Source organism: Bos taurus, chromosome 10, assembly GCF_002263795.3.
Source record: "Bos taurus isolate L1 Dominette 01449 registration number 42190680 breed Hereford chromosome 10, ARS-UCD2.0, whole genome shotgun sequence".
NCBI lineage: Eukaryota > Metazoa > Chordata > Mammalia > Artiodactyla > Bovidae > Bos > Bos taurus.
Window position 1 is genome coordinate 76,377,701 of NC_037337.1, and position 27,746 is coordinate 76,405,446.

At 45.5% G+C, this 27,746-nt stretch overlaps 2 protein-coding genes across 24 annotated transcripts in view; one reads left to right on the forward strand and one right to left on the reverse strand.

Annotated features, from left to right (window-relative positions):
- Window positions 1-9,189, forward strand: part of SYNE2 (spectrin repeat containing nuclear envelope protein 2) — a 323,751-nt gene extending 314,562 nt beyond the window's left edge. For 17 of the 22 annotated variants that reach the window (XM_059890586.1, XM_024997770.2, XM_010809508.4 and 14 more), the window contains 8 exons: window positions 1,840-1,954; window positions 2,659-2,861; window positions 3,871-4,071; window positions 5,026-5,154; window positions 6,153-6,344; window positions 7,051-7,134; window positions 7,631-7,680; window positions 8,135-9,187. In XM_059890586.1, the coding sequence (XP_059746569.1) occupies window positions 1,840-1,954; window positions 2,659-2,861; window positions 3,871-4,071; window positions 5,026-5,154; window positions 6,153-6,344; window positions 7,051-7,134; window positions 7,631-7,680; window positions 8,135-8,357 (1,197 nt within the window). In that variant the 3' untranslated portion in view covers window positions 8,358-9,187. Of the gene's footprint in view, window positions 1-1,839; window positions 1,955-2,658; window positions 2,862-3,870; window positions 4,072-5,025; window positions 5,155-6,152; window positions 6,345-7,050; window positions 7,135-7,630; window positions 7,681-8,134 lie in introns of all 22 variants that reach the window. The other 5 variants (XM_010809509.4, XM_024997772.2, XM_010809511.4 and 2 more) reach the window with 3 other exon arrangements.
- Window positions 1-27,746, reverse strand: part of ESR2 (estrogen receptor 2) — a 91,643-nt gene that overhangs the window by 10,474 nt on the left and 53,423 nt on the right. Inside the window, exons 8-9 of one of the 2 annotated variants that reach the window (XM_010809436.4) lie at window positions 20,615-20,795; window positions 17,859-18,081 (exon numbers count right to left, since the gene is read on the reverse strand). In XM_010809436.4, coding sequence (XP_010807738.1) covers window positions 17,895-18,081; window positions 20,615-20,795 — 368 coding nt within the window. In that variant the 3' untranslated portion in view covers window positions 17,859-17,894. Of the gene's footprint in view, window positions 1-17,858; window positions 18,082-20,614; window positions 20,796-27,746 lie in introns of those variants that run through there. The other variant, NM_174051.3, reaches the window with a different exon arrangement.

Genomic DNA, 27,746 nt, shown 5'->3' on the forward strand with positions numbered 1-27,746 from the left:
TAGAAACACAGACATAAGAGAACAAAGATATGGACACCAAGGGGGAGAGAGGGTATGGGCCGAATTGGGAGCTTGAGATTGACATTTACACACTACCGTGTATGTGTGTTAGTCGCTCAGTCGTGTCCAGCTCTTTGCAACCCCATGGACTGTAGCCCACCTGTTCTCCTGCCCATGGGATTCTCCAGGCAAGAATACTGGAGTGGGTAGCCATTTCCACCTCCAGGGGATCTTCCCAACCCAGGGATCCCACCTGGGTCTCCTGCACTGCAGGCAGATTCTTCACCATCTGAGCCACCAGGGAAGCCTCCATGTATAAAATAGATAAATAATGAGAACCTACTGGATAGCACAAGAGACTCTCCTCAGTACTCTGTGGTGATCTAAATGGGAAGGAAATCCAAAAAATAGGGGATGTATGAATACATATAGCTGATTCACTTTTCTATGTAGCAGAAATTGACCAAGCATTGTAAGGAACTATACTCCAATAAAAATTCATTTAAAAACAAAAATCTACCTTCCATAGTTGCTGCTAGGATTAATGTGTATGAAAACATAAATGAGGCCCTCAGAAGTGGTCACCAGCATTATCATCACTACTGATATGGTTTGTTGTTCTTGTTGTTCTACTGGTGACTGTTTCTTCTAGTTACATGTTCCTCAGGCAGCGTAAGTCCTTGCCACGCTCTGGTTATGCAGCTGTTGGGGGCTAGCCAAGCCTAGGATTTAATGTTGGCCCCAGATCATTCTCAGTATTGAGAATTAGTGACCAGCAAGTCGAAATTAAAACGTCTCACACATTCTTAGTGTCATCTCTTAGAGAACCCAAAAGTGATGTGAGCATCACTAGATTCATCCTCAAAGTCCCCTCTGCATGTAGGAGTGCATGTTGCTAGACAGCAGAGAAGATTCTGCCTAAACATGGTCAGAGCCTAGTCATTTGATAATGGGTTGTCTGTACTCAACTCAGAAACTCTTCAGCAAGCAGTTAGCATTTCAACTCTGTCCCTTTGTGGTGCACAGTAAGACCCGATGGCCCCAGGGAGAGACCCCCCTCACCTCACTCTTTGCTTTGCATCCAGGGCATGTGGTATGGCCTCTGCAGGTGACTATGCTTGTGTTCTTACCTGCCCACTTTCAAAAGCTCAACCCTTTTTGGATGTGTCTGCAACCACAAATCTGAGGGGTTTTTGCCTTTTTTTTTTTTCTTTCATGCCACACAAATAGACCATACGGACACAATCCAAAAAACATGACTTTTCTAAAAGATACATTTATTTTTGGGAAGGCCTGAGGTAACAGCACAATTAGCTCTGTGATAACAGAAGAGTCGGTGTATGCACTGAAAGGAAAAGGTTTGTCACGAAGGGCCCTAGTTGGCAGATTTGTGCTCTATTTCTGATACCTGGTGGTGATGATGCCACCCAGTTCTACAGAGTGACTGGGAGGGATAACGAAAATTTTGTAAAAAACTGTGCAAATGTAAAAGTGCTAACACAGCACAGTCTGGTAAGCTCAACAATTGTTTGGTCTTTTCGCACATTTCAATAGGGGAGCATTAGGAAGCCTCACATTAAATCAGGCCATTCTGTTCCCAACATTGACCTCTCACCTGCTTCCCCCTCCCTGGGCCTTTGATGAGACTTTATTTTTGCCATCAGTTCTGCTCCTTACAAATGCTACCCGTACACTTAAGTGCCTCTGCATTACCAACAAGTTACCCTTTGAAGGAAAGGGCTCCATATCTTCATTTCTTACCTGTTACTATGAACCAAGACAGTCTTCAGACAGCCTTTAAAATTTATAGATGGTAATGTAAAAATTGTCTCATTCTAGGTAAAACTGCTGTTGTCTCCAGGGACTGAAGGTGGCAAGGAAGATCCAGGGGTTCTGACTGGCAGTGCACAGCAGGAAGATGAAGACCTGGCCGCCCTCACTGGTCAGCAGTCAGGTACAGTTAGATCAGGCAGTTGTTCAGAGGCAGAGACTATGTCTTGGGTTGGTTAGACATTTACTCTAAGTCTCTGCTCAACACCTATTACCTGATTCACCAAACTTCTAAACTTGACCTAGAGCAGCTAATGTTATTTTAGATCCAGCTGACTTTTATTTATGAACAAATTCCTAGGCTATTCACTTTACTTTCACAACTATTCTTTAAATATTGACAAAATGAGCCTCATATGATGAAGGGCCTGTTTGCACCTGCATGACTTTGCTTGTGTGCAAAGATCAGACGTGAAGATGATGATCAAAGTGTGTGTCAGGTGTCTCCTTTTACTGTAAAAGTAATGACTCAACTGACACTAAGTCAAGTTCATAGCATTGACCTGATCACTCATGGACAGGAGGACAGAGCATCTTAAATACAGCATGAACTGGAGTGTTGAACATGGGACCACAGAGCATCTTGGCAACATGTTGGGCCTCCTAGCCACTCCACACCTTGTCCCAGGCCCTGTGAGAGTACACTGGCACAGGCCTTGAACCAGAGCGGAGGAAACGTGCTGTTCCACACTTGGGGGAAGTGCTAACCCCGGGCCTCCTGCAAAGAGCATCGCCTCCAGGTTTTATCACCGTGACCCTGAATTAGCTGGAAGCAGGGAAATCTGTTTGCATTATTGCTTCTTTTTATTGGCGGCTTTTTTATTCCAGGTGCCTTTGACAGATGGGAACTGATCCAAGCACAAGAACTTCACAATAAGCTCAGAAAAAAACAAAACCTGCAGAAGCTGAACTCTGATATCAGCAACATCACCCCTTGGCTGGAAAAAACTGGAGCAGAGCTGGAGACGTTAAAGCTGGCAGAACCTCCCTCTGATATGCAGGAAATGGAACTCCAAGTGAAGAAGCTGAAGGTGAGTCAGAGTGTGGCAGGGAAGAGGGCTTCAGAATGCATGTGCAAACACTGGCTGTGTGTACGAGCACATCAGATCTGCTAGCTGCGTCGGGGGTGATGTGTACGCAGCGTGTGTTCAATAGTCTCTCCTGTTTTACTTCTGTAACCAGCAAGGAGACGGATGAAGATTTGTATTTTAATTAGAGGAGCATCTCCAAATGATCCGAAAGCCCAGAGCTCTGATCTGACTGCAGAGGGAGCAGTCCTAGACTCCCTAGACTCTTACGGAGGCACCAGTGGCCATGGCAGGCAGCTTAGAAATACCTTTCCAAACTATGTGCAGGCAGCACTGGGGGTGGTGTTGAGGGTGGGGCGGAGGACGGCTTACCCACTGACAAATTCTGTAGCCTGATCTGTAACTCAGATCAGAAGTTACAGCAGAGCTGGCACCCAGTCAGCCAGCCCTGGCCCCACTAGAACTAGCCCTAGGAGAGGGGTGGTTTGAGCCCTGCACTTTGGGGGTGCTCTGCACATGAGCCTGGTCTCCTAAGAGGACCCAGGATAGGAGTTTTGGGGTATCCAGGCAGTCTTCACATTTGTACTATTGTTTTACTTTGTGCCTTGATATATCAGGGGTTACCATTCATTCTAAGAAGTAACACTTTTGTGATACCTAAGAGGCAAACGCTGGATAGCTTCATGTGTTTTACCTGGAAGGCTTTTAATCTGATCCAGAAATGTTATTAAGCCAAACAGAGGTCAGGGGGTCCATTCATGCCTCCGGTATAGCTGGTCCCCCAGGAGACAGGCCGCCGCCCTGGGTCTGGTCAGCTGGCCAGCCAAGTTGTGACCTTGTATGGCAGCTCCCTCACCTGATGCCTCTCAGCCAGTCACAGGCCACGCTGCTCTGGTATTCGGGGCCAAAGCTCGGAGGACTGTCTGGAAGATCTGTTCCCCACAGAGGTTCAAAATGAACCCCACATCACCGTTTTCAGAGTGCCTGACCCAGCCTTTTCCCTCTGCGGTAGGAGATACTGAAAGCCTTTGACACCTACAAGGCCTTAGTGGTCTCCGTCAACGTGAACAGCAAAGAATTTCTGCAGAGCGAGAGCGCCGAGTCCAAAGAACTCCAAGGTAGAGTCGGCCAGCTGACCCTGCGCTGGAACACGGCCCTGGGCGCGGTGGAGAGCTGGAGAGAGGGTTTGCGGCGGTCGCTCATGCAGTGCCAGGTACGCCGACTCAGCACCCAGCCAGTGCCCAAGGCCTATTCCGGGGCACAGCCAGGCCCACGTGGGCGGGAGAAGAGGTATTTTTATCATCATCAGGCTGCTCTGGCACAGCCAAATACGGCTTGTGCTTAAGAAGCATGTGCTTTACCATTTGTCTCCCAAGAGGCCCACCTGCTGTCTTCTCAGATACCTGATACTCACCCTGCATTTCCCACTCTGCCACCCAAGCCCACCCATAGTATATCGGTTCCAGCAAGCGTTCCAGTAGGTTGGAAATGTCAGACCAGCCCTGCACCGTGTCTGTCCTTTTGCCAAGAAGGCTGGATAGCAGAGTGATTTAGAGATCTGGCCTTGGAACAGGGAGCAGCTTAACCCTGCTCTGTAGCTTTAGTAACTGTGTGACTGTGGGGAAAGCACTGAACCTTCTAGACCTCAGTTTTTTCATCTGAAAAATGGGGATAATTCCAGTGCCTACCTCACAGGGTATTTTCTGCAACTCCACATGTGTAACCTTGGCCCAGCACCTGACACATAGTAAATGGCCAGCCCGGGTTAGCTCTGGCCCCTCTTAGAGAACAGGAGCCCACCACCGAGCCCACGTGCAGCCTGTCCCTGGGCCATAGTCTGTTCAGTTGAGGGGTCTCCCTCGATCACTGAATCAGCACATTCATTGAGTAATTTGTGTGGGGCATGCTGACACCCACCTTCCAGCTAATACTTTGCACTTGGCAGAGTTCACCATGCCTCCTGGGACATGCCAAGTGCTTTCTTGTCCTGCTTTCCCTCCACTGGGCGGGGGGCCCTGGCATCTAGTTTAAATCTGGCCCTTTTAGTCACTGAGTAAAACCCAGAAGAGCAAGTGCTGTTGATGGATTATCATAGTAAGCTGCTTCCCAGCACACCTGCCTTCACAGACTGAGAAAGGGCAGTGCCCTGATGTCTGTTGTTTTTAAGGACTTTCACCAGCTGAGTCAAAGTCTGCTGCTGTGGTTAGCGAGTGCTGAGAGCCGGCGGCAGAAGGCTCATGTCACCGACCCGGAGGCAGACCCCCAGGCTCTCCTGGCGTGTCAGGAAGAACTCGTGGTGAGTTTCCTCCTAAGGGGCCCTGCGCTACCACTGGCCTGTGCAGGACCTCAGGACCGAGCGGCCTCACCTGGCATTTCTGGAAACTGTCCACTGGTGTTCCGCCCTCATGTTCCGGTTGGCATCCCTCCGCTGAAGTGGGATGAGCGCAAGGGTGAAGCGCCATGGTCCAGAGCAGGAAGTCTAAACCACTGTAGAACTGGGGCTATAGGCGTTTAGCAATATCCTGGGACCCTTAAGGCCGTTTAAAGTCTTTCTCCCTTGTGAATAGAGCTCATTTGGGAAGAAATGCGGTGTTTGGTTGCCCTGCAGCCCTGGTGAGCTCTATGGATTTTCTATATCCACACACATAGTCTTTTTCCTTGTGTTTGTGTATATTTCACCAACTAGTGAAGATGAGACCCGTAATTCTCACTTGCACTCAGGGTGACATTTTTATCCATGTATTTGTATGTGGTTTAATATTTTAAATTTAATCAAAATGCTGGTCATTGTTAAAAAAATATTTTTGTATTAAAATCTTTGTAAAGCCCCACTCTCCAGAGCAGTGGACTTTTCATTTCTTTAAGTAGACACATATTGTCTAGTGGCTACCACTTTAGACATCGAGCAAGACAATACAAGCAGATTCACTTGATCCCTCTCTAACCATAAGCTGCGCTCTCTCAGTTTACCCACTTTAGATTTTCTCTCGACTTCCTGCCATTACTAGATGAGGGCCTAGTCTTCCCAAACCACCCTCTCACTCTTTCCTCTAATTTCCCCAGCATCATGTCTCCAGAATGACAAGGAATTTGAAAAAATAGGGATGGAGCGTGACCAACTTGCTATCTAGATGATGCCAGGCTTGGGGACCGGCAAATAGGAGAAGGGGGTGGTTCTGGACGAGCACCAGCCACCATCCATCCCAGAACTTTCCAGGCACTGAGAAAGCTGCTTCCAGCCACACTCGCTTCCCTTTTGATAAGCAACTGTTTTACACACTTTTTTATTCCTAGCAACTGGAAAAGGAGCTAGTGGAACGTCAACCTCAAGTAAATTCCTTACAAGAGATTTCCAGCACCCTGCTTATCAAGGGGCATGGAGAAGACTACATTGAGGCTGAAGAGAAGGTCCATGTTATTGAGAAGAAACTCAAACAGTTACTTGAGCAAGTGTCCCAAGACTTAGTGTCCTTGCAGCGAAGCCAGGTGAGTCCCCTTGTAGCCCTTAAATATAGAATCGTCCTGTTAGATGCAAACGGAAAAGCTATGTTACGCCCTGCTAGGGGAGGGAGGAGCCCTGCCCGCTCTGCCGTGTGAATAAGTTATGAAAGCTCTTTAAAGTTGTTTTGTCATCTGTGAGGAGGAGGTGACAGCAGTACCCATCAGTGTGGCTGGGGGTGTGTGGAAAACAAGCCAAGTCACCGCGACCTTTCTGCCTTCACGCCCTCACTTTTCTCACGGGACAGTTCCTGGTCCTCTCACTGTCCTGGCTGCTCTCTTCTGACCACTCTGATTTGTCTACCTTCTTCTCTAAGCTGTGATTCAGCCCAGAACAGGTGACTCACCAGATGTAGAGCAGCCCCTCCTCTCCATCCCAGAGAACACCTCTCCTCCTGTGCAGCCCAGATCATATGGCCACGCTATTACACCACGTGTCCAGCTGTCTGTCCTGCTCGGCTGTGGGTTTTAATGCATGTGACTGGCCTCACTTGTTTACAGTCCCTCTAGCCTTAAGAAAGGCCATTTTAGAAGCGGGGAGTGAGCACACTAGAAGAGCCTCTCTCCTTCTAGAAAGATCAGAGTCGGGGAGGGGTAGGTAAGCAGTAAAGTGAAGAAGCTGCAGGAAGCAGGTTCTGTGCTCTTGAGACTTTTCAGAGCCTTCCGTTTCCCTGAACTCTTGTGTGGATTTCAGAACCCAGACTCACCTCTGCCCAGCGTGGACGAGGTAGACCACGGAGAGCCTCTAGCAGCGTCTGCGCCAGCTCCCCAAGCCAAGGTGAGAGCCCCTTTCCGCCGGGGGAACCACACTAGTTACTGTTGAAAGTTATTGAGATGACCGGGACTTGGACCTCCAAGCTCCCTTCCAGTACTTGACAATAGTGCAGATTTCTGCTTCAATCTGCTGCTCAGTGGAGTGGCTTACTCCAGAGATTTGAGGGGAAAAAAAAAAAACTTTTAAAGACCTGACTGAAAGGCTGTCCTGTGCTCAGTACTCTTCCCTGGGATTGTGGAAGTCAGCAGCCCTCCGGGCACTGCTAAAGGGGCTTCTTGATCTCTCCATCAGCAACAGCTCAACAGGCTGGAAAAGTGCTACTCTTGCTAGTTCAACCCAATATTTTCTTACCTCAGAGTGTAATCTCAAACGTATTACTCTAGTCTCAAAAGCTTGGCAGGAGGACAACCTAAGAAACATGTATAACTTAAGAAAGAATGTTTTATCATTCACAGAACTAAATTATCTTCCATTTACTAATTGGATTATTTTTATCCAGCAGTTCGAAGCAGAGAAAACTACAAAAGAGAAGAACAAGACCGCCAGCAGGTAACAGCATCACAGTAACAGCAGTGGGTTCCTGCCCTAAACTGTCCCCCAGCAGGCTTGCCAATGCCTCTCTCAAGGTCTTTGTAGAAACTGCTTTTCTACCATTTAGAAGGAAAAGGAAATGGCAACCCACTCCAGTGTTCTTGCCTGGAGAATCCCAGGGACGGGGGAGCCTGGTGGGCTGCCATCTATGGGGTCGCACAGAGTCGGACACGACTGAAGCAAGACTTAGCAAGCAAGCAAGAGCTAGGCTTCTCTTCCATGCCGGGTCCTAGTTTCGGAACTTGGAATCTTTTAGTTGCAGCATGCTGGCTCTAGTTCCCTGACCAGGGGACAAACCCAGGCCCCCTGCATTGGGAACACGAAGTCTTAGCCAGGTCTTACACAAGCAGAGGCTCAGGTGATGGGAGGTCTCCAGAAACTCCCAGTCAGCTCTCATCTCCTCTGTTGCCAGGGTGCCTGGTCCCGCTGCCCCTGAGAGCTCCAAGCCCCAGCGCTCCTTCCTTTCTCGGGTGTTCAGGGCAGCGCTGCCCCTCCAGCTGCTCCTGCTACTGCTGCTGTTCCTGGCCTGCCTGCTGCCCTCCTCCGAAGAGGACTACAGCTGCACTCAGGCTAACAACTTTGCCAGGTCCTTCTACCCCATGCTGCGGTACACCAACGGGCCACCCCCGACATAGAGGCTCAGCCTGGCCCGCAGTGCCACGCCACCAGCCTGTTGACTTGGTGTCCACCCTGTGAGTGACTCTGAGCACTGGTCCAAGGGCCACCAGCTGTGGATACCTCCCTCTGGGCTTGACTTGGGAGAGCTCTCTCCAGACCCTGGGCAGCAGTCACTCCGGGCAGTTTGGCAAAGCTCAATTGATTGGATTTGGGATCTTTGGAAACAGCAGTTTCCTGAAGAGCCAAGCACTTTGTGAATTCTGATTTGTCAAACCACATTATTAAAACGTAGTGAATATGGTCAGTGAACAGTAGTATTCATCACATAGTATATATATTACAGAAACAAGCAGATTCCACCTTGGAAATGGTTCAGAAACTCACACACCCTTAGCTGATTGATTGAAACAATCATATTTAAGATGTTTGTTTAGAATTAATTTTACTTCAATCAGCAGCAATCTTGAGCTACAGGTTATAAAACCAAAATGATCTGTTCAGTACTTAGGTCTGCTCTTTATACTGCTTTAAATTTTTAAAGAAATTATATTGCATGGATGTGGTTATTTGTGCATATTTTTTAACAATGCAGAATCTATGAATAATGTAAACTTTGATTTTTTAAAAACAAATTTTTGCTTGAGCTTTTTTGACTAATGTACAGTAAATGCCAAACCACGGACTTGATAGGGACATTTTTGTAAGTTAATTTTATAAGACTTTTTCACACTTAAAGTGATGCTTCAGGTTTTAATTGTTTGACCATGGGGGATTGGTGCAGAAACTTGAAGCTGTTTGTGGTATGTACAACTCAGATGTTTCTCATTAAAACAAAACAAAAAAGCCATACCTTTGTCATAATGGATTATATTTACAAAGCCATTAAATGTCATGCGTAATCCTCCATAGAGGAAAAAATATTTTAAAAATATTTGAAGGGATTTATGGGTTTTACTATTTTTGAGCTAAGATTTATATTCTACTGTTTTATAGGGGAGATGAGGGCAGCACAAGTTGGATGTGAAAGGATCATTTCACTCAGATTTTTTATCCCCAGCTCCCTCCAGAGCCAACCAACACATAGTGTTTAATGAATATTAACAGACAAAGCCATCTGGCTTTCCTACAATTCCAGCACCACCATCTATCTCCCACCCAAACAAAGAGTGTAATGATAAGTTACTGATCCAAATGGAACAGAAGAGAGAGCCCAGAAATACACCCACACACTTACGATCAGTTGATCTTCCGCCAAGGAGGCAACAATATAAGTGGGAAAAAGTCTCTTCAGCAAGTGGTGTTGGGAAAGTTGGATATCTGCATGTAAGTCAGTGAAGTTAGAACACACCCTCACAACATGCACAAAAAGAAAACGGCTTACAGACTTAAGACGTGATCCCATAAAACTCCTAGAAGAGATCAGAGGTAAAACGTTCTCTGACATAAAGGGCACCAGTGTTTTCTTACGTCAGTCTCCCAAGGCAATAGAAATAAAAATAAATAGAATCTAATCAAACTTAACCAGCCTTGGCATAGCAAAGGAAACCATTTGACAAGAAGACAACCTACAGAATGGGAGAAAGTATTTGCAAACGAAGCAACCAACAAGGGCTTCATTTCCAAAATATACAAACAGCTTATACAACTCAACAACCCAAAAAACCCAATCCAAAAATGTACAGGAGACCTAAATAGACATTTTTTCAAAGAAGAAATACAGATGGCCAATAGGCATGGGAAAAGATGCTCAACATTACTAGACAAAAGCAAATCAAAACTAAAATGAGGTACCACCTCACACTGATAGCCATCATCAGAACGTCTACAGTGCACCCCTATGTTCATTGCAGCACCATTCACAAGAGCCAGCACATGGAAGCGACCTAAATGTCCATCAACAGAGGAATCGGTAAAGAAGATGTGGGGGGTGTGTGTGTGTGTATACACACATATGTACACAGTGGAGTATGACTCAGCCATAATTCTCATACTGAGTGAAGTAAGAGAAAGACAAATATGATATGGCTTATATGTGGAATCTAAAAAAAGCTACAAATGAACTTATCTACAAAAACAAAATAGTTACAGATTAGAAAATAAGCTTAGGATGAATTGGAAGATTGGTATTGACACATATACACTGTTATATATAAAACAGATAACTAATAAGGACCTACTGTATAGCACAGGGAACTCTGTAATGACCGATATGGGAAAAGAATCTAAAAGAGAATGGATATATGTATAACAGATTCACTTTGCTAAACGCCGAAAACTAACAACATTGTAAATCAGTTATGCCTCAGTAGAAAAAATCAACAAATAACAAATGCTGGAGAGAGTGTGGAAAAAAAGGAACCTCCTGGAGAAGGAAATGGCAACCCACTCCAGTAATCTTGCCTGGGAAATCCCATGGACAGAGGAACCTGGTGGGCAAAGAGTCAGACACTGAGGGAGGGGCAGGCGCTCGCTAGAGGCCCCAGAGCTTTTGATGGCAGAGCCAGCACTGTGGCTGAGGACTCCTGGCTCCCAGGCCTCTCTCACCAGATAGGAGCATGGAAAACTAGTCTAAAATACGCCTGAGGGCTTTCCTGGCGGCTCAGTGGTAAAGAATCACCCCCCTGCCAAAGCAGGGGACGTGAGTTCCACCCCTGGTCTGGGAAGGCCACACGTGGCAGAGCAGCTGAGCCCATGCATCACAGCCACTGGGCCGGGGCTCTCGAGCCGGGGAGCCGCAGAACTGAGGTCTGTGGGCACCAGAGCCCATGCTCCGCAACAAGAGGAGCCACAGCTAGAGAAAAGCCCACGCAGCATGAAGACTGTGCACAACCATAAATAAAATCATTAAAAAACAAACAAAAAAAAAGGAACCTCCTACACTGTTGGTGAGGATGTAAATTGGTGTAACCACTGTGGAAAATAGTATGAAGGCTCCTTAGGAAAGCTAAAAATAGAGTTGTCAGCCACCCCACTCCTGGGCATATATCCAGACAAACTATAATTCATAAAGATAAATGCACCCTGGTGTTCACAGGAGCACTATTCACAGTAGCCAAAACATCGAAACAACCTAAATGTCCACCGACAGATGCATAGATAAAGGAGATGTGGTGCATATATGCAACATCACTCAGCTGTAAAAACCACCACCACCAGCTGAGGCAACATGGATACAACTTAGAGATCATCATGCTGAGTCAAGTCAGAAAGAGAAAGACAGTACGGTATCCCTTATATGCGGGATTTAAAGTGACACAGATGAACCTACCTATGAAACCGAAACAGAATCGCAGACAGATAACAGACTGGTGGTTGCCTAAGGTGGGGTTGGGGGAAGGATGGGGTGAAAGGCTGGGGTTAGCAGACATAAGCTTCTATATAGAGAACGGATAAACAACAAGGTCCTACTGTATCGCACAGAGAACTATATTCAATATCCCATGGTAAACCATAATGGAAAAGAATATTAAAAAAAGTTACTGATCCAGTTGCGTAGTTACCTGGTCCTAACCTGCATCTCTGGACACTCAGGAGATACAGGGACTTGAAGCAATCCCAATACTGCTCTTCTTCTCTGCAAAGCACAAACTTCAGGGGAGCCAGGGCAGCTTGTCAGTAGATGAAGCCCAGACTTCAGCGCTGGCGGCCCTGCTGTGGCTCAGACACTCCAGGACGTGCGCAGTTCACCAGGAGCTTTGCGTAAAGGGACCAGCTAAAGGGACTCTGTCTTCATTTTACCACGCAAGCTCCAAGTCTCTTCTAACTCTAAAATAATTCATCTCTTTTCAAAGATTACAATAACCCTACAGGGAAATTTAAGTGAAAATATTACCACCACTTTTTCTTTTAAGTTTAGAAGGTCACGCCCTAAACTGATGCATTGCATACCAGGGTTTTTATATTCATGAGCTGCATTTTACTTGATCACACAGTGCCTTCTTCATAAATCACAAGTGTGAAATTAGCTGACTAAAGTTTAAATTGCTGCTGTTTAAAAAGTCTTCAAGGTTAAGAAAGAGATTCTTAACTCAATATGTAAGCATTTTGTTTCTGTGCCTTTTTCCCAGAAGAGTGTCTGATTTTCATCAAATTCTTAAAGAGCTCTGCAAACCTAAAACAATAGAATTCAGAATAGATTGGGCACACTGATGACTTACCCTAATTATCGAAAGTTCTTATATTCCCAACAAATACATTTCTAAAACCAAAACTATGAAAAAAAAAAAACCACTTTATTTAGCTTATGTCACATTCAACTTCTTTCTGCAACAGTTCCATAGACATTAAAGGCACTCAGCAAAGAAAAAGTCATACCTGGAGGACTGGAAAGCAGATACCAAAATCTGCTTTCACACAACAGCAAACATTCATTTGTCAAAAGACCCATAATTAAAAGCCTGCTTAATGGTACAAAGCATTCATCTGGAAAAAAAAAAAATCACAAATTATAGCGGGCTCTGAGGTACACAGGATCATCAAATAACAAAGTTACAGGACCTACAGTCATGGCACTTAGACATCCAGCGCAGAGAGACGCAGCAGCACAGACCATAGGATCACAGGAGCTGTCAGGGCTAGCATCATCAGACCTTGGTCCTTCCCATAAAGGAAGTCCACTATCCCATAACACTGACTGGCCCCACAAGTAAATAAGCATTCAAAAAAAGAAAAAGGATCCTTGATTCCAATTCAACAAAAAGGGTTATAGGGATAACACTGCAGAGAATGCACATCTTCCAGCTGCCACAGGAGCTAAAGTTCCAGCAGCTTGGAGAGCTATATGAATAAATGCATGTGTTTAAGTGCTGCAGTAGACCAGACTCAGTGAGGAAGCATCGGTGCCTAAAAGGTGTGAGAATTTTACACAGGTAAGTTTCCAGGGAATCTACCTCACAGCAATACATCTGGGGAATAGTAGCAGACAGGAGGAAGTGACAGCAGTGCTGCCCACGAGCTTAGAAGCCCAGGATGGGAGGGCAGGCATGAGAGAATTCATCTTTTTTAACCCCCCGTTTCCAGGACTGTTATTCTGTAAAGCTTTGTACAGACCCCATCTACATGGTGAAGGCAGACAGTACAGTAGAAGGAACCACAACGTAACGGTCTCTGCTCCGTGCACGGAGGCCCTGCTCCATGCACCGAGGCCCCGCTCCGTGCACCGAGACTCCACTCGAGCAGCAGACCCCTGTGGAAGCAAGTCTAGAGCAGGAGCGGTGCTCGCCAGGCAGGCTGAAGACCTAAATTCGGATCCAAGTTCTGGCATAAGTAGTTGTATGATCCTGGGCAGGTCTGTATACCCCTCTGGGCTTTACACATGTATAAAAGATGGGACTGAACTCCTTGTCTACCGGGGTGTTCTGGAAATGAGGCCACAAGCAGGCCCCACTTTGAAACCAGAGTAGCCACACATGTCAGACTGCATTTGACAAATGGATTCTGCAGTCTAAAAATATTTTTCCTTCAGTTTTTTAAAGTTGCAATGATTACTTTCAGCACTGGAACTTCAACTGCCTATGTTCAGCTCTGTCACTTACTCCCTATATGACTTTGAACAAATCTGCTTTGAACTCTAGTTTCCACAGCCAGAAAACTGGGGTAACAGCAGTTAGTATGGGGATTAAATGAGTGTATGAGGCACTGAGCGCTGTGTCTGGCACACAGTCCATGTTCCACAAATACTATTTTTAGGTATTAATGTATTTTTATCATTTCCTTCATATGACTTTTATAATGTCCTTTTAAGATTTTTTAGCAGCTTAAAGAAATGTGTCAAATCTTATATAAAAATGTTTGGTTTCAAAATAGACTAGAAACTGAAGGTTCACCTTTGAATTTGAAAAAGTGTTAATATATGCAAGTTTCTTAGCAGATTAAAATAACCAAACTGTTTTCACATGCTAGAACATTCTAGAATTGCTTCAACTTAGCTTTTATATAATATATATATATGAATATATAACATAGTTCTGCCAAGAATTGGAAACTAATAATTTTTTTTTGTGAAACTAAAAATAATTGCCCTTCCAGTTGAGTTAGCAAAGGAAAGAACCCAGATAAAGACTGTCTCACCGAAGAGCGTTTGTTGAATTTGCATTATTTTTTAATACAGTTAAGACCCTCCAGAAATGTTTTTAAGCTGACAACTTAATTTTCTGTTTCTACCACAATTTTCGAAGAAAAATCAGTTCAAAATTATTTTAGGGTTGAATCCTTTGTAGTTAGTCCTGGTGGACACTGAGCATGTGAGAGGCCTGAGGCCAGACAGGATGTGGTGAGGGCAGAGGGAGACAGAGTCAGAACGACAACTCACGGTGCATTCTCCCAGGGGGGCCACGAGGGTTCTCTTTAGGGGCTGCCAGCTTTCCTGGGAACCTGCGTGAACACTGTCATGAACACTGTTTTCTGTATTAAGAATATTCCATGGTAATTATTTTATTAAAATTTGTCTATATGATTCCTATATTAGACACATGTTTTTGGAATTTAGCTCAAATCTCACTTATCTACCACAAGTAAGTTTCTCACATTAAATGATCAAAGTGGAGGAAAGGACTCTCACCATATGAATCTCAGGCAAAGCTGAGCATCCCTTTTCCGTAAGACATAAGATGTAGTTGGGTGGGTAATTATTTTTTTCCCCAATACTCACTTAATTCTTATTTACAGTTGTCACAGGTCCTATTCTCCCTAGTTAATTCCTTTTAAAAACTGAACTTGAAAGCACTGAAATCTGTACTTAGCTATGGGAGAACTTTAAGTTGCCCATGGACCATTTGGGTGGTTGGTGTTAGTTGCCCAGTCATGTCCAACTCTTTGTGACCCCATGGACTATAACCTGCCAGGCTCCTTTGTCCATGGGATTTCCCAGGCAGGGATACTGGAGTGGGTTGCCATTTCCTCCTCCAGGGGATCTTCCTTACCCAGGGGTTGAACCCAGGTCTCCCACATTGCAGGCAGATTCTTTACCATCTGAGCCACCAGGGAAACACTTTGGGAGGTTAGATACCCTCCAAATAGAAGACATTTAAGAGAAAGCACTATTTAAGAGAAATGGCTCATCTTTAAAATGAACATGGAGGATTTACTCAAAACCCATAAAAACAGCAGCCTGATTTTGCAGTTTGCAATCCTCAGAGAAAGGATTTGGAGCAACTGGGAACAGATGTACACACTACATCTGAAAGGGGGAAAGGGCCCTAGGGAATTCAAAACAAAACAAAGAACACCTTTAAATGACATACCATATTATCTCAACTGCCTGCTTGGCCTAGATGCCAGTCTAAGAGACAGCCTTGCACCAGGGCAGCCTCTCTGGTTGGACTGACTCACCAGCACACCAGGTGAGACCACAGCCAAGAAGAAATGACCCAAAGTGTTAACATCCTCCTCACGGGCTAAATCCAAATGCAGTGAAACAAGCAACCTCAAGCAGCATACAGGAGTGTTTGTGGGAGGTGGGCAGTGGGCACTGAAGGAGTTTTCATGACAGCAAGCACCATGTGGGTGACATACAGGGTTTGGCACAGACAGGTGCTTGGACACCTGAGACCAATCAGATGCCTTCCTTGGTGTCAAAATCCAACCTGAAAAACTTCATTATGCAGTCATGGGGTGGTGGCTTGAACTTCATTCTGTATTATTTTTGTTGATTTTTTTTTTTTTTCAAACTGGTAGTCTTTTTTATAAATACAATTAAGAGAAATTCATCAGCAAATAATTGTTCTTCAAATAACTGCCTTCTTGCCTCCCACTTCCCACTCTCTAGCCTCCATCACCTTGTTTGCCATAGGGGGTCCTAAACTGACTGGAAAGAAAGAAAATTGACCTAAACCCTGGTTCCTATAAAATCTAAAGTATCTGTTGTACTAAAGCTACAACATTGAGTCACTAAGAATAATTTCAAATACCCTCAGAATATAGACAACACTGTGTTCTTCTTGGTTCGTGATTAAGGGTTTCTGATACAGCTTTGCTCAACATTTTTAGTAAAACTGCATCGAAATCAAAATTAACAATTATTCAAGATCACACTGCCAGAAACCAACCTTATGTTATTGAATGTAATCTTCCTAGTGACTTAGATTTACTGTGGTGAGCACATTCTGTATTTACCATTTTCAAAAAGAAAATGTGTTTAATCTCCTATTACAAGGTAATTTTTAAAAACATCACAAAAGTCACACATGATTATCTAACTGCTCTCTTCCAAAGTACTGATGTAAACTTGCTATATGCATTCACGATGCTCCTGAAAATTTGTACGAAAACGTAAATTTAAAAAAATGAGTTAAAATTGTAATTTCAGAGGTGCTTTATCATCACGTCCTATTTATGTTCCACTTGAAATAAGAACTAATATTTTACTAAGTTTTTATTTCACCCAACCCACCATATAAATGTTCTGATAAGAAAATATTTTAAAAGAGCCCTAGGGTATAAAAGACTTTTTTCTTGCTATAAATAATTACCCTAACTATCTCTCTTTTCTAATAGAGCTCACAGTCTTGTTCAAGTGGTGTGCTCATCCCGTCCATAGTTTGACCCTGAACCTGACACGCAGATGCTGACGTGTGTGTAGCCATTCATCCCTCTGTGGATCAGCACACCTCACACACACACACCTGCAGTGTCCCTGTCTCCCCTGGGTGGCTGATGTGGCAGCTGTGGCTGCCCCAGGGAAGCCTGGTGGCTGTGACCCACACCCACAGGAGAAACCCCATTCCTCAAACACTGGTCCTTCCTCCAGCACACATGCTGAACTCCTTGGGACACAAGAGTTTTAAGAAAGGCAATTCCAGGAGCAGAGTATTTGCATCTCCACATTTCTTCTCCATGGAGGTGAAAACCACCCCCCCCCACACACACACACACACACCCCACCCCCAGATAATTCACAGGCTCTCTGAATGCAAACCAACAGGGGTGAACCTGCAGGAAGGCGGCAGCAAGGTCTTGGGGGAAGATGTGGCTCCCACCCCAGCCTGACCACTGGCTCCCTAGGTCACATTCCCTCTGGCCTTGGACAAAATCATAGCAATGTATGACCATCCATCCTCACAGGCCAGTTAGCTGACGGTCACTGTGGTTTTCAATCCTACAATCAAGCGGTCCAGAAGGCAGCACACAAAGGACTCAAAGGGCAGCTTAAGTGGCACAGAAAAGGTTAGTCCCCTTCTGTGCGTGTCCTACATTTTCTCCCCTTTCTCCCAAGTCAGTTTCCTCCAGTCACTCCAAAATCCCTAAGATATTTTCCAAAGAGTGGGAGGGAGATGGGAAGTAACGGAGTGACCACAATGAGACCCCATGAGGCCAAGCCAGACATAAACCTTGTACTCAAACTCTGCCCTCTGATGACAAGAGTACTGGCTTTTGCACCCTGACTCCCAGGAGATGGAGAGGTCGGGGAAGGATGGCATCGAGGAGCCACAGGAAGGACCACATAGCAGAAAGCCAAGGAAGCCCGCCCCCTTCTGACGGGGCTCACGGTTCGTGCTGGAGTTCATGCTTCAGCCTCTGACCTTCTCTGCAGTCTGACCACAGCTCGGGGCTGGGCGTCACTGAGCCTGGGGTTTCTGGGAGCCCTCTTTGCTCTCACTGTCCTCCACCAGGTTGCGCTCAGACCCTGTGACCAAAGACTTGTTGCCGCGAAGTGTGTGGGCATTCAGCATCTCCAGCAGCAGATCGTAGACGGGGACCACGTTTTTGCACTTCATGTTGAGCAGGTGTTCCATGCCCTTGTTACTGGAGAGAGAAAAAAAAAGGTGCTGAGATTCCCTCCTGAAGCAGCCACAGGAAGCCTGACATCTCCCCGACTCTCCCCCATGGAGCTGGTCCTCACCTTCACCCCAGCACGACCCCCAGCCCTCTGCTTTATGGTTCTTGCATCTGGCTCCTCCAATGATCTGCAGGTGAGGATGAAGCCAATGTCCTGTGGACGATGGTGTCCCACCACCCACCCCAACAACTTGACCCATAGTGTGATGGGGTCTCTGAACACCATAGGTACATCTTCATGGTCTTTGAAAACACTGAACCATTGCTACTGGGAGAAATAAGAGTTAGGTTCTGAGAGATCCTGGTCCCAACATTTTCATCAGCCCATTAATACATAATCTTGTTTCTTCTGAGTTATTGTTTAAAGGGCCTTATTTAACATAAATCGTTGATTCATTAACATTTCATTCACAGCTTGTAGCACTAAAATTCATGCGTGAACGAAACTTATCTAACATGCATTTTCTCTGTAAGCACATCACAGGCCTCTTGCACTTAAGAGCTAGACAGTGCTTTAGCACTGTTCCTGGGGATCCTTTTTAGACTATGAAATCTCCAAAAAAGCACAAAATGCCAAAACAAGGTACTAAATAGACCATATAACACACCCTTGTTTACACTCTGAGAGCAGAAATAAGAAGGCAGAGCAAGCAGCACCTGATATGACCTCCGCTGGGAACGTAAGTGTGGGTAACTCAAATTTTCTGCCAGTCTGCACACGTCCTCAAATGACCTCAAAAGCACCGTGAGTATTGATTTTGGGGTTACAAATACATTTTCGCAAGCAGGCAAATTCACAAGTAGAGAATCTGTGATTAATGAGGATGGACTGTTTCTGCTCTGTAAATGGTCGTGTGCTGAGTAATCATTAACGAGTAAACAGAGCAGAGCTTATTTCCACTTCCCTCCCCCTTGTTAAAACCCATGAGGTGTCGTCTTTTCTCACCGCCCCTAGACTTTCCTCCTCAAGGGAGCATTTGCCTTCCTTCCTCTTCTCCCCTCCTCCAGCCCCAGCACCCCACCCTCCTCCTGGGTGATGGCCAGCACTGAGCCTCACAGCACCCGCATGAAGCCACCATCAGACACCATCTCCCTTCTTGAGGGCACACAGTGTCCATTTCCTGGATACACTTTACCCATGCACTGCCTTCCCAAACCTACTCGGCTCACTAGTTCTCTTAGTATCATATTGCAAGATGGATAAGGTAGACTTGCCACTTTGAAGGGAAAATGAACTCCTGAAAGGGAAGGCGGGCATCATCAGTACACACACTGATGGCTCTTATAGGATGCAGTTGTCATAGCAGCTTTATGGTGTCTTGTTAACAAGCCCAAGCTTGCTCTGCTTGCCGCATGATAGATGGCAAGAGACAAGGTGTTGAGGCAGGGAATACAACTTTAGGCTGACCAAGAGGATGGCAGACTAATGTCTCAAAATAACCATCTTATGAGAGTCTGGATGCCAGGTTCTTTTATAGATCAAAGGTGGGGGGAGATGGGCAAACAAAAATAAAAAGGCCACTAATCTGGCAAATATCTCCTAGAATGGCAAACCTCAGGCAGGGGATGTGTTGCAAAGATACATAATATCCTTTTCTATAGCAAGAAAAGGACGACTCTTAGGGAAGCCTTTGTGATCGCCCCAGATCACCAGCCCCAGAGCTGATCTAGAGAAGCTGGGTTTAACCTTTTTAAGAAAACACCTCAGGACCCCAGCCCTGTGTAGTGCAGGAAGCTGGGGCAACTCACTTTACGGGAGGAACTAACTGCCCCTTTCAGAATCCATAAACAAGCTAAAATCCCCAGCAACTAGAAACCGGATAAGCCAGCACAATGTTGCAGGGAAAAGCCAATTCTGGCTCCATGTTGGAACTGTTCCTTTGACTTGCTTTCTGTTGCTTTTGTTATTATAATCACACATAATGACCTGCCTCAGAGAATCCTGCCCCTCTGCCTGACTTACTAAAGTGTCTTTGTTCAGGACCCTGTCCACCTATAGGTGGCAGGAAGGAAGACACTAACACATCCCCTGCCTGGGGTTTGCATTCTAGGAAATATTTGCAAGATTAATGGCCTTTTTACTTTGTTTCCTTGTCTCCCCCCACCTCTGATCTCGAAAAGAACCTGGCATCCAGACCCTCAAAAGATGGTTATTTTGAGACATTAGTCTGCCATCTTCTTGGTCAGCCTAAAGTTGTATTCCCTGTCTCAACACCTCATCTCTTGCTGTCTATCTTGCGGCAATTAGAGTGAGCTTGGACAGGGTAACAAGACACTATAAAGCTACTACAACGACCGCATCCTATAAAGGCCACCAGCGTGTTTACTGATGATGCCCGCCTTCCCTTTCAGGAGTTCATTTTCCCTTAAAGGTGGCAATTCTACCTTATCCATCTTGAACTTGCAAAACCCTTTTTCCAAAGCTCTTCACCCTTCTGTGAGCATCTGCACCCTCCCTCCCACCACACACCCAGTGGAGCAGACCCCGCAGGGATCGTACCTGGCGTGCCTGACGTGAGACAGGAGCATCAGCAGGTTAGCCAGGCGCATGGACTGCTGCTGGGAGGACATGCCACTCTTGGCAATCACCCAGACCAGAGCGTCCGTCACAGCATTCAGCAGGTGAGTCAGCTTCCGGCCACTGTCAGCCTCCTGGGGTGCTGTAGCTGAAGGGTACATACCTGGACAAAGAATTAAAAAGCCAAGAGTCACTGTCCTGAGAAAACAGAAGTCATGTGCTCAGCCATTAGGCATGTGTGTGCTAAGTCGCTTCAGTCATGTCTGACTCTGTGTGATCCTATGGACTATAGCCTGCCAGGCCTCTCTGCCCATGAGATTCTCCAGGCAAGAATACCAGAGTGGGTTGTCATGCCTTCCTCCAGGGGATCTTCCCTCTACGTTCTCCAGGAAGGAGGCCCAAGTGGTCTCGGCTGTTCTGACATCTGCGTATCTGGTGAAACCTTAAAAGCATGGCTTCACCTCTGCATGCTGTCTACTCCCCCAAGAGCCAGCCCATCACTGAGCTGGAAGGGAAAGCTGGCTGAATGCAGGCAGACTCAGCAGCCTCTCAGAGGGCTGCCAGGCCCACAAGTGTGGCCGTGCCACAGTAGGAAATGTATCCAGCTGCCTCAAACCATGACATGGTACCTCTCAGCTGCAGCAACAATACCCATATGGAGATGGCCAGGAAAGTGAGGTTAATCCAACTCTTAGTCCCTAGGAGGGCCACTGGTCTAAGGGGAGTTTACTAAACAAACTAATCACCACTGCTATGCAGCCCCCAACCCCTTACACGGCAGGGCCACTGCCACCTCACCTCTGTCCAGACTCTCAGCATTTCACTTCAGGTGACGCTTTGGTGGAGCAGGAAGACCACCGATTTGCAATAAGACAGACCTACTTTATATTCACCATCTCTTGCTCTCTGGCCCCTGACCAGTTACTTTGTTCTTCCAGGCTCAGCTCACTGAGCAAAGCTTACAAGCACGTGAGTCCTGAGGTCCCCACAACTACCTCAGGAGGTAGGTCACCTCCCCCTTCCTGCCTGGCCCTGTGTTTAATTCCCCTCTGACTCTAGGAACTGAGATACCTGGCCTCCTGAAAGTTAAAAATAACAGCTCAGTTGTGTATCCTTGCCCCTACCATCCCCCTCCCCTACCAACCCTGACTTTTTGATTCTGGGCAACAGGGAAGTAATTAGCTTCCCTTCCAGGCTTTCGATTTCAAAGACATGAAATCAACAGGGGAGCTGATGACTTTTGACTGTGACGAGAACAAAGGATCATCCAGAGTTTGTTTTGGCAGCTTTTGTTCTCTACTTTTATCGGCATTTTCAGTTCAATTAAGGCAGCTCAGTTCAACCCAGTTCAGTTAAGGCAAGGGACATACTGAACCACAACCATGCCAGTGCAGTGCTTTACCACGTCCCTGGGGGCATGTCCCTCCATGATGTCTCATGATGCAGATTTCAGATACTCATCTTTGGCCCAGAAGCTGCTGCTCCAAGCTACCTGCTCACCTTGTTCCCCACAGTGATTCTTCCTGACCCCTCCGCATCCTCACGGAGGACTCCTCTGTCCCTCATGGCAGATGACCTGCCGTCTTACTGCCCCCACCCAACATGCCCTTGAGTAACCAAAATGGAAAATGCAGATCACGAAGCACCCTTCAATGACTTCCCAGCTCTTGGGGTGGAGTCCAAACCACTTAACGCCATTATCAGGGTACCAGGCCTCTCTCTGCTCTTTCCATCTTCAGTTCTCAGCATGCCTCAACTTGAACTGTAGCTGGTGCACTGACCATGCTGAACGTTCAGCTTAGACCTGCCCTTCCTTCCCTTCCCTCCTCCATTCCACCTCCTTCTTTCCACACCCCCTCCTCCAGCTTATCTGCATCCATTCCTCCTCTAGACTCCATACATTCCGTGTGTCACAACTACTGGTCATGAACTTCCCTGTAGAAGCTGACGCTCCCAAGACGCCACATGCTTTCCCAGCAGAGGGCACCACATTGTGCCACTGGCTGGAAGTCCTCATACACATGCTCTGACCCTCAGCAAGACTGGACGTAAGTACTGTGGGGGCACAGACCCTGTCCATTTGTGTGCCATTCTATCCCCATCACTGACTGCAAAGACTGGCCTGGAAGAATTAGATGAATTTATATAGATTCAAACTTCTAGCCAATCACACCATTATAACTGAAATGATAAATATGCATGTTAATGCATATTATAGGTACATACACAGAAAATTATTAATTAAATGAAAATATAGCAAAAATTATTTTAAGCTTAACTTCCTTAAAATGCAGACCCTGGCTACATGAACAAGTGCTTTCTTGTAACTACCCTTTTTAGCTTATTCTGCTCCATGTACTTCTACTGCCATAAATAAATCTTCTCTCTGGATTCTAAAAGGAGTTAAAATTGTGTACTTGTACATACATTGGTCTAAAGTGACAAAAAGTGAAAATGTAAAAATACTTGGCTACTATACAAATGTTCATAGCAATATTACTCATAATAGCCTAAAAGTGAAAATACCCCAAATGTCCATCAACTGATGAACGGATAAACAAAATATACATCCATATAACGGAACATTTTTTGTTGTTTAGTCACTAAGTTGTGTCTGATTCTTTTGTGACTCCCACAGACTGTAGCCCACCAGGCTTCTCTGTCTATGGGATTTCCCAGGCAAGAATAGTGGAGTGGGTTGCCATTCCCTTCACCAGGGGATCTTCTCCACCCAGAGATTGAATCCTGGTCTCCTGCATTGCAGGCATATTCTTTACCCTCGGAGCCACCAGGGGCACAAGCTTATAGATATGCTAAAAACCAATGAACTGTATGCTTTAAATGACACTACGCTTTAAACTCAGGACATCCCTGGTGTCCAGTGATTAAAAATCCATCAGCCAATATAGTGGGCAGACATGGGTTTGATCTCTGGTCCAGGAAGATTCCACATCTTACATGGCAACTAGCCTTCCCTGGTGGCTCAGATGGTAAAGAATCTACCTGCTAATGTAGGAGACCCCGGTTTGATCCCTGCGTTGGGATGATCCCCTGGAGAAGGGAATGGTTACCCACTCTAGTATTCTTGTCTGGAGAATTCCATGGACAGAGGAGCCCGATGGGCTACAGCCCACGGGGTCACAAAGAGTCAGATACCACTGAGCCACTTTCACCCCACAGGGCAACTAAGCCTGTGTGCCACAGCTACTGAGCCCATGCACCCTAGTGCCCATGCCCCACAACGAGAAGCCCCTGCAATGAGAAGCCCACTTGCCACCACTAGAGAAGGCCGTGCGCAGCAACAAAGACCCAAAGGAGACAAAAAATTTTAAATACAAAAAAAACAAAGCTCCTCAGTACCTCCCCATGCCTGACCAAGGCTCCCATCAAATAACCTGTGTTGGCTATTGGGTCATGTTCTTCATAAATGAGCAAGCAGTCACTGCCAAGGGTGAGCCCTGGATTTTCTACAGGCTGTGGAGCCAACACAGCCCCACACAGGGCTCAGGGTCCATCACTGATGAGGGGTTTGGGGATAGGAGTCACTGTGGTTTTGTAAAGGCATGCGCTATATCAATTTTATACATGGGAAAGATTTTACATACAGAAAGATTAGCCTATATAAAATCATCCTGGGAAGGAACTAGGCTGTAGAATAGCGACCTTGCTGCCTGACTCTCTTCAGTCAGCAATGCTGTGCCTGCACTTTGGACATTCATGTATGCTCTGACTCATCAAAATGTATGTACACAGTAATTGCTAAGTGGCAGGCCCTGGGAGAGGCAAGGGACAAGACTCAAAGCCCCCACCCCCAGGACACTCACTGCCCAGACACATAGGAAATGGCAAGAATTAATCCCCTCCAGCCCCTAAGAGTAAAAACATCAGATTTCATTTTAGAATCAAATTACTTTTCCTAAAACTAAAGAAATACAGGAAAAAAGTCAAGATTTTGGCACAACACCACACACGTACCAAGGAAAATAAAATAAAGTCAAGGACACAATTTCCTCTCCTCTTTATCGCCTGGGAACAGCTGTGTGCTCCTTCCACCAGCCCACCTGCTGAAATTCTGAGCAGCACATGGGGAGAGCTGGGCAACCCACCCCCGCCCCCCACCGCATTTGCCACATCCTTAGGGTTCAAAGGATGAAGATATAAGCTCACCTTGACCAAAAGCAAATAAATCAGAACAGATAAAGTGTTTAATAAAACTTTCAGAACACTGACCAAAGGAAAAATGTTCTGGCTTTCGGGAGGCATCTGGTCCCATCACTTCATGGCAAATAGATGGGGAAAAAGTGGAAAACAGTGACAGATTTTATTTTTTTGGGTCCAAAATCACTGTGGACAGTGACTGCAGCCATGAAAATAAAAAGACACTTGCTCCTTGGAAGAAAAGCTATGACCAACCTACTGCTACTGCTACTGCTGCTGCTAAGTCACTTCAGTCGTGTCCGACTCTGTGTGACCCCATAGATGACAGCCCACCAGGCTCCCCCGTCCCTGGGATTCTCCAGGCAAGAACACTGGACTGGGTTGCCATTTCCTTCTAGACAGCATATTAAAAAGCAGAGACATTACTTTGCCGACAAACGTCCATCTAGTCAAAGCTGTTTTTTCCCGTGGTCATGTATGGATGTGACAGTTGTACTATAAAGAAGGCTGAGTGCTGAAGAATTGAAGCTTTCAAACTGTGGTGCTGGAGAAGACTCTTGAGATTCTCTTGGACAGCAAGGAGATCAAACCAGTCAATCCTAAAGGAAATCAACCCTGAATATTCACTGGAAGGACTGATGATGCTGAAGCTCCAATACTTTGGCCACCTGATGCTAAGAGCCAAATCATTGGAAAAGATCCTGATGCTGGGAAAGATTGAGAGAAGGAGGTGACAGAGGATGAGATAGTTGGATGGGCAACACTGACCTGATGGACCTGAGTTTGAACAAACTTCAGGACAGAGTAAAGGACAGGGAAGCCTGATGTGCTACAGTCAACGAGGTCAGAAAGAGCTGGATACAACTTAGTGACTGAACAAGATACGACCATCTCCTCTATCACCACCTCCCCACCCAGCACCATGAGCACGGACTGGTGTTGAAAGGTGACAGTGACATGGGCCCAGCAGGCTGATGACCGCAGTACTCTGTGCCCATGTTCTCCATCAAGAAGAGAAGACCCATCTGACCTCTTCAGTGTCCTTCTGTGGATCCTTTCATGCCATGGCCTTCTCTACCCACCCATGTCACGAGTGAACCGGAGTGAACCAGAGCTTGAGTTGATATCTCTTAAAAATTTTCTTTATGTAAAATAAGAAAATCCTGTTTATGCAAAATAGGATAAACAGGTTCTAACTATTTCTTTCATTTAATGAAAAGTTTCATCCATATGAAAACTTTGTAATAAAAAGTTACAAAAGCTTGATAAGTCCTAAAATTATTTAGATAAATAGATCTTATTCCTAATTTTAAATATTTCAAAAGACTTTTTATCTGCAGATTGATTCCACTGTGTTTCTAGATTCAGTAGCCTCTAATTCTATGCAAGGGAGGATTTCTCTCGTTTTCAGGTTTCTGGATGATGAATGGCTGGTCCCATGACTCTTAGTTTGGATATGTTATTACGTTAACTACAACACTCACACAACACCTTCATGTTTCTAAAACACCTTAACAATATTTTAACAGTTTGTGTTAAATGCAACATTGCTCTTGTCTCTGAGTTTCAGAAGCCACATCAAAGACTGAGTATTTATAACACAGCAATTCTAGGTGCTCGCACATCTTACCTCTGCATGGTGGAGGAAGATTTGCTGAGAGGGAAGTCCAGGTGGTACTGTCCTCATCCCATCTCTCCCCACAGAAAGGAACATGTACTTCTCCTAAGCTTGGTAAGTACCTCATTAACTGTAAGAGTGTATAACCTTATTCTAGACCAAAAGCATTGTATCTAGTTCATTACCACTAAGACTTTCTTGGGATCAAGTTGAATTTAGAGATTATTTGTGAGGAGGACTGACCTCTTAACATACTGAATCTGCTAACCCATTAACACCTCTCCCCACTTATTTAGAATTTCTTTAATTTCTGTCTGCAATGTTTAACAGTTTTCAGTGTGCAGTTTCACATCTTTTGTCAAATTTGTCGTAAGGTTTCATAATTTTTATGCTATTATAAATAGTATTGATTTTTAATTTCAAATACCAATTGTTCATTACTACCATATAGAGATAAAATTATTTTTTATATATTTCCCCTATTACCTGCAATGCAGGAGACCCGGGTTCAATTCCTCAATCAGAAAGATCCCCTGGAGTAGGAAATGGCAACCCACTCCAGTATTCTGTCTGGAAAATTCCCTCAACAGAGAAGCCTTGCAGGCTACAGACCACAGATGGGGTCACACAGGGTGGGAAACGACTGTGCGACTAAGCACACACATACTTTTCTACACAGATTATCATGTTTTCAAATACAAGAGTTTTACTTCTACCTCTATAATGTTGATGGAGGTACTTTTACCTCTTTTCTTGCCTTGTGGCACTAAAACTTCCAGTAAAACACTGAACAGAATTCATGACAGTGGATATTCTTGCCTTGTTCCTGATAACAAGTACATTAGCTGTTGTTTTTTCATTAATGCCCTTGATTGGGTTAAGGAAGTTTCTTCCCATTTACTAGTTTGTTGAGAGTTTTTAGCAAGAATGGGCATGCTGCTAAGTCACTTCAGTCGTGTCTGACTCTATGCGACCCCATAGACGGCAGCCCGCCAGGCTCCCCCGTCCCTGGGATTCTCCAGGCAAGAACACTGGAGTGGGTTGCCATTTCCTTCTCCAATGCATGAAAGTGAAAAGTGAAAGTGAAGTTGCTCAGTCATGTCCGACTCTTAGCAACCCCATGGACTGCAGCCCACCAGGCTCCTCCGTCCGTGGGATTTTTCAGGCGAGAGTACTGGAGTGGGATGCCATCGCCTTCTCCGAAGAATGGGCATAGATTTTGTCAAATGCTTTCTTTGCACTTCCTGGGAAAATCATGTGATTTTTCATTAATTACTCTGTTAACACAGTAAATTATGCTGATCGATTTTCAAATGTTAAAGAACTCTTGTATCCTTG